The sequence below is a fragment of the Camellia sinensis genome, chromosome 1 (genome assembly GCF_055761805.1).
Source record: "Camellia sinensis isolate YWXY chromosome 1, ASM5576180v1, whole genome shotgun sequence".
NCBI lineage: Eukaryota > Viridiplantae > Streptophyta > Magnoliopsida > Ericales > Theaceae > Camellia > Camellia sinensis.
Genome location: NC_138961.1, coordinates 44835909 through 44842798, shown reverse-complemented (window position 1 = coordinate 44842798; position 6890 = coordinate 44835909). Strand labels below are relative to the sequence as shown.

The following is a 6890-nucleotide window of genomic DNA, read 5'->3' as shown; positions in this document are numbered from 1 at the left end:
AGTTTTGATTTTTTTTTTTTAATGCTAATCTTCGGATTAAAATCAAGTAATAAAAGAATTGAAATGATCGTAACACACAAAGGAATGATCAGAACAGTTGTAACAGATTGATTGAAGAGATTCAAAACCTTGAATTGATATATATATATATATATAGAGAGAGAGAGAGAGAGAGAGAGAGATAGAGGGACTAGATATGGGGGGGGGGAAAAAAAAAGAGGGGGGGTTGCCGGTCTGGAGGTCACCGGAGGGGTGAGACTGCCGGTGGTGGTAGGAAAATAGCAGAAAAAAAGTTGGGACTCAAAAAGATGAGGGATATAATTGGTATTAAAGTAGGGGTTTAAAGAAAAAAGAGAGGGGTTTCATTTTGTTGGGTGGGGATTCAAAGAATTGGGAGGCTAAAAAAGAAAGGTAGGTGCTAATAGTAGCACTCTAAAATAAAAGTATATTTTAGAATGAATGATATAGCAACAATATTTTACATTTATATAATTAATGAATAATTAAAGTAAATGAGGCTAAGCATTAAGGGAGTATAGTGTACTTTTTTTTCAAACCTAATGTAATTTATATCAGTGTTGATAATATAGATTTGATATCTATAGTCCCGTTTGGGATATTTGTTTGGGCTATTTTAATTATATGAGATAAAATAAATTATTTTAATTATATAAGATAAAATATTATATTCAAATTATAATTATTTTATTTATTTTTTATAAAAATCAAAAAAATCAAAAAATCTACTCTAAACAAAAATTTTAATTCTAAATTAAAATAATTAAAAATTCAACTCACATCTTATATGTCATTGTTGGTGGCTGTTTGACAAATCTTACTTTCAGATGGGAAAATTTGGATCCAACTCAAGTTGCCTCAGCCTGACCCCATTTCCCAATGTTCATCGTTTCACAATTTGACTTTTGCATTGAGAATGACTGAATCCAATTTTTTTTTTTTTTTTTTTCTTCTAGAAGATGGTTTTAAAAAAAAAATTATGAACAAAAAAAAATTATTTGGTAATTTTAAAACATTACTTAAGTATATTAATGTCTCTGTGTAAAAGAGAAATATAAGACTAATATTCTCTTTCACCTAGCCGGACAAAGTATGTCAGACAATTCTATTCATATCATAATATAATGTTTATTAATTCAGTAAGTGTGAATTGGTATCATTTACAAATCATGAATAATTAATCATAATTGAGAAAATAGCTAAAAATATTTATTGTTTTACATGTGTGTATAGAAATTCATGATATATATATGACTCATAGATTTTTTTTTTTTTTATTATTTATGTATAATACCATGTTCATTCACATCTTGTAACTAACTCTAGCTTTTAAAATGGTTCTGTTTTTTTTTTTTTTTTTTGGTCTGACAGGTTTTATCCGAAGGAGATCTGTAACTGGGTGCTCATCTCACCAATGTTGTAGTAGTAGTTATATAGCATGTGGGTGTTACACTAGCCACCACATGCTTTTCTGCTTCAAATATATATATATATATATATATATATGTACATTGATATGTTTTGACCACTCTATGGAGGATATACCACTTGGAAAATCCAAAAGTGATCCAAATTTTCGAATGCCATAACCTTACATCATGGATTGATTTAGATAGAAATTTAAAACACAATGTAAAGAAATCACTAATCATGATAATACTAGATAAAAATATATTGCATGACTGAGATTTATTTTGCATATGAATTTCACCATAACTAGAGTTTAATCTTAGTCATCAATTACATTTTTTTGTGAACCATTCTATAATTCGTTCTGTTGTCTAACATTGCTAGAAAGAAACTTTTAACTAAAATCACTAGTGGGGTTGATGAATCTAATCAAACAAATATTACACTAATTTGAAAATTGAGACAACCAACCAAGCTGCAAATTCTTGCCAAGACCACTTCTTCATTAATCGTAAAAGAAAGATGTAGATTCACCATTAATACAAAGTGGTAAGTGCAACCAACAGATACCATGTCAAAAAATAAAAAATAAAATAAATTCAAAGAAACAATAACCGAACAAAACAACTAATTAAGGATTCGTTTGGAAAGAATAGGTTGGGTGGGTTTGGAGTCATTTTAGCCACAAAAAAAAAATAGATTTTTTAGCTTAATAAAACAAAACATCACATCCAACTCATAATCATTACATTATTTCTTTCACAAAAAGTCAAAAAAAAACTAAAAAATTCTTCCCAAACGAGGCTTTTTGTCTCAAGCTAAAATAGCCAAAAAGCTAATCCACCTCCCAAACAAACCCTAACAAAAGAACAGCCATATTTACAGATCATACATACCCACTCTGTTAAAGAATCTCCTCCATTGTACTATAATATGGCCACACTTGCTAAACTAGATCAGCATAACTAGATCAACATTGCAGCCTTGTAAGACAGACACATTACCAGCCTAAACCCATGGCAGTTTAGCTAACCACTTTTTTCCTTCAAGCTAAAGTTTTGTAAACCCCAAATTTCAAAACGATTATTGTGCCTGTCACAGCAATTTCTACAATTTACACCTCCATTTACCTCTACCTCATCCTCATCCTCAGTTTTATAAAAAGATAACTTGAATTAAGGCAAATTTCCAATGCAAATATTTTTTTTGTAGTCCTTGATCGCATAAAGTCAGAAAATTGTACTTGAGAATAGTTTAAATTGTCTGATTCTTTCAACCAATAATTTCTATAGCAGGTATGTAACCCCATCAGCATATTCCCTCATCAGTGTCAAATAACCTCTTAAATTTCTTCACCAAATGTCAACCAAGCAATGTACATGCTAGCTTTCTGAGTAATTCAGAGAACATGCATATATGACACTGGCCTATCATGTAACACATTTTCCAGGCCTCTCAGTTCCATGGGTACTCTTCTTTGCGTGGCCTCGTAACTTCAGAATTTCTTTCAATTGCAAAAAAATTTCCTCCCATCCAATATGAAAGATACAACTCTTAATCGGGTAATCTTCCATTGCATCTGCCTCCTTTGAATGAATATATTTCTAATCCAAAAATGTGAATTTTAAGTGTGGTAAAAAAGATTCAGAGACAATCTACCAAATTATAACCATCTGACATGATAAAAGATATCCAAACTACAAAGTGAAGGATATATTGTGCAAGGTACAAGAAGCATATGGCTATAAGCACTGCGCAATCTATGTACATAAAATATATATATATATATATATATATATATATATATATATTACAAAAGTCGCATTCATAGATAGAGGGATAAGCTAAGCATTTAAAAGCAGGTTTAATTTAACATTCTACTTATTAAATTGTTAAGACAAGGAGTTAATGTCATTGTTCATTTCAGATTCAGGTATACAAGTTTGTCAATCAGATCTGATACCACCCATGAATGTCCTTGGATCAGGGCAGTTTCCTGTAAACTGAGCCTGTGAGAAGTCAAATCCTGGGTTCTGCAAACAGCAAGAGTAAACAGGAAATTCAATTAGAAAAATATTGGAAGACATAAACTATAGTTTAAGGAATCAAAGAAAACAATTCAAAACAAAAAAATAGCAACATAATGATATGTATGTGTATTAAACAATCAGGTTCCCCTAAATATTGACTGCCACTATAATTTAAGTTAATCAAATTAATCAGGCCATCATAGCAGTGTGCAAAAGCTACTTATGTTGGGTCAAACAAACAGAGGCAACAAAATATGAGTAATAATGATGCTATCCAATCACGCTTGAGGTGTGATTATTGCAAATCTTCGTTTGGGAAGGTAACACACCACCAAACATGGATGAGACTAAAAAGAAAAAAGAAGAAGAAGAAGGATGAGGAGAAAGGATCACCTTAGCATTCCATGACACATCTCAACTCCACTGGAAAAGTCTTGAAATATCATGGATTCATTATATCCAGTTGGTCAGAAACAACGCGATGCAAATACCATGAATGGAAAGCATTGGAAATATTATATAAAGAAGGGCGAAACTATACTCAATATATATAATAACATAAAAGAACTAACTAACATAACTTCATTAGGCATCTATTATGGCTGTGGCCCTGTGGGTAAGAATCAACAATCTATTGCCATTTCTTCAAGCTAAAAACTTCATAACAAGTAAATCCCTTTCCTATTACATTCAATCTATTAATATGAACTTGCAAGAATCCTGTCAACTACCATGTTCCATTTGGCATTTTGATATTGCTGCACAAAACTGAGCAGAACTCAAACTTCAGCTGCTTACCTAATTAAGGTTATTTACACCTCTGGAAACCAACAAGAGTACAATGAAGAAAAAAAAGAATTTACATAAATTGTAAACAACATAAACATATAGCACGCGAATACCTCGGAGTTGAAGCATTACAAACAAAAATATGGAAGTAAACAAATATGCAGCACTTAATGTGACCCAAAATACTGGGTCCATATCATTTTTGATTGAGCCAGAACTAAACCAAAATCAATATCCCGAGTCATATCATTTGTGATGCCTTTGTTAATACATTTAGCCTGCTAAACCAGGGGTTTTTGATGCATAAAAATATTTCTGTTCTTGTTCTATGCAATTCCAAGTGGGAAGTAAGTCTTCGTATCTTATACGTGAAACTGAATACTACATGAAATTCATGAGATCCCCGGTTTTCTTCATTTTTCTTTTTGTGAAATAACTAAAATGAACGAATTGTGTATCATTAAAAAAAAATAAAAATTCTCCCCCATTATCTTCTCTTAGTTGCAAGTGAGTGAGACCCTAAATCTTATTATCTAGGGTTCCCTTGTTCTTGAATAAGGAGCAAGTTCTCTTGATTTACTAAAGTGTGACTCTTCAAACTATGCCTCTTTCCTCTATTCTTCCTCTTCTTAATCATCTTTCAGAAAGTAACTAGTTTGCCTTTTTTGCCCATATTAAACTCATTTTTGTAAATGTTATCCTGCATCACCCCTTGTGTTTGAATGACTCCATAGAACTTTCCATGGCATGTGAAGTGAAAATCCATCATCCTATCAGGACTGGTCAATATGGAGGGCTTGATTAATATCTCATGAAATGTATCTATTTTTAGCTTTCCTTGAAATGACAAAATTCCAATTTTTTGCCATCACTTTAATACAGTAATTTTCTACATTTAAATGCTATCATTGCTATGTAAAATGCCAATGAAACCACTGAAAGCAAAGAGCATCCGATTCAAAGAACACATTGGAATTAGGCCTAAGAGAAACATTTGGGTCAAAATAGTCTCCCACTGTCTAATTCTATAATCGTCTGTTTCCTCAGTCAAAACCATCACTGATCATTTCCAAGATTGCATAAGCAAAGGGCTAGTATTACAAATGGCTTTCTGTGTTATTCAAGAAGCACGAATCAACTATGGTAACAAGTAAATGACAAATGCAACAAATTTCATCATCAAAAAACCAAGGGTTCTTACTGACCTCCTCTTGAAATCTCTGAAGCATAAGGCGCTTCTGTTCAACATCCACTGAATAAGGATCGAGTTGTCCCTCACCCAGTATAGGAGACGGCCACGTCTGTCCTTTGTCCCTCTTCTGTAGAGTTATGTGTAGAGTATCATCCTCTGACATACCACACACACACAAAAAAAACCCAATTTACCAACCTCTTCCAGAGCAAAATCACATAAATTAACAGCGCCCGCAGTATCAAAATCCCTACTTCCAACACCCAATTGGAATAATTTACAAAAACTTCCAATTCTACAATGCACAAGCTCTAAAAAGCATTTATAAATATTTACCTGTTGTCCAAACCAAAAAACCCCAATTTAACAACCACTTCCAAAGAAAAATTGCATAAATTAACATCCACTGCCATATAAAAATCCCTAATTTTCAACACCCAATGGAAATAATTTACAAAAAATTTTAATTCAACAATGCACAAGCTCTGAAAAGCATATATAAATAACCTGTAGTCCAAACCAAAAACCCTAATTTAACAACCACTTCCAACGCAAAATCACATATAAATTAACATCGCCCGCCATATCAAAATCCCAAAATCCAACACCCAATTGGAATAATTTACCAAAACTTCCAATTTTACAATGCACAATCTCTAAAAAGCATTTATAAATATCTACCAGCAGTCGTAACCAAAAACCCCAATTTAACAACCACTTCGAGAGCAAATTCGCATAAATTAATATCAACCCGGCATATCAAAATCCCTAATTCCAACACCCAACTGGAATAATTTACCAAAACTTCCAATTTTACAATGCAAGAAGAGTTCTAAAAAATAAAAAACATTTAACAAATGTGTACCTATAGTCCAAAATGAAGAGTCAGTCTTGACAGGGCAGCTGAGATCATGCTATAAATGCAAAGAGAAAGAGGGAGAGATTAAGAAGTAAGTAACAAAAGTAATGAAAAGCAATACAAAATTATATGTAACAATTGAGAGGGACAAACATTGAGATAAGGAGGGTTGCCTTTGATGCCAACTTCGACATGTTTGGACTGGATCTTGGAGTAGAAGAGCTTCTTGGGGACATTGGGAGGGAGCGTAACGTACATGTTCACTTCCTCTAGGGTTTGATCCCATTCGAAAACCTTCTGACCTGAAGTAACTTGAAAAGATCAAAACCCTAGAAAACCAAATACAGCTAATCCAAGACAAACAAAAGAAGAAGAAGAGAGAATCGAGGGTGAAAACGACGAGGGTACCGCCATGGAAGAAGCCGTGGCGTTTTTCGGGTGCCAATTTCTCCGCCATTTTTCTTGTTGGAAGAAGAATGTTCAGATGATTTGGGGATTGCGCGAAATGTATATTATTATTATTGTCAGCTTAATTCCTAGCTATCACAGTGTTTGGATGGTGTCATTTGGTGAGAAAATGAAGACAAACATT

The 6890-nt window shown here is 32.8% G+C and overlaps 1 protein-coding gene across 2 annotated transcripts; it reads right to left on the bottom strand.

The window, feature by feature from the left end:
* Positions 1-3117: 3117 nt before the first annotated feature.
* LOC114303289 (HSP20-like chaperones superfamily protein) lies at positions 3118-6890 on the bottom strand. 2 transcript variants are annotated; one of them, XM_082876602.1, is made up of 6 exons: positions 6707-6890; positions 6452-6600; positions 6305-6353; positions 5453-5595; positions 3852-3891; positions 3118-3461 (listed from the first exon to the last, which is right to left on the bottom strand). In XM_082876602.1, exons 1-5 carry the CDS (start codon positions 6753-6755, stop codon positions 3853-3855), a joined length of 429 nt encoding a protein of 142 aa, XP_082732728.1. In that variant the 5' UTR covers positions 6756-6890; the 3' UTR covers positions 3118-3461; position 3852. The 2 variants fall into 2 exon arrangements, with proteins under 2 accessions (XP_082732728.1, XP_082732726.1); XM_082876600.1 differs by lacking the exon at positions 3852-3891.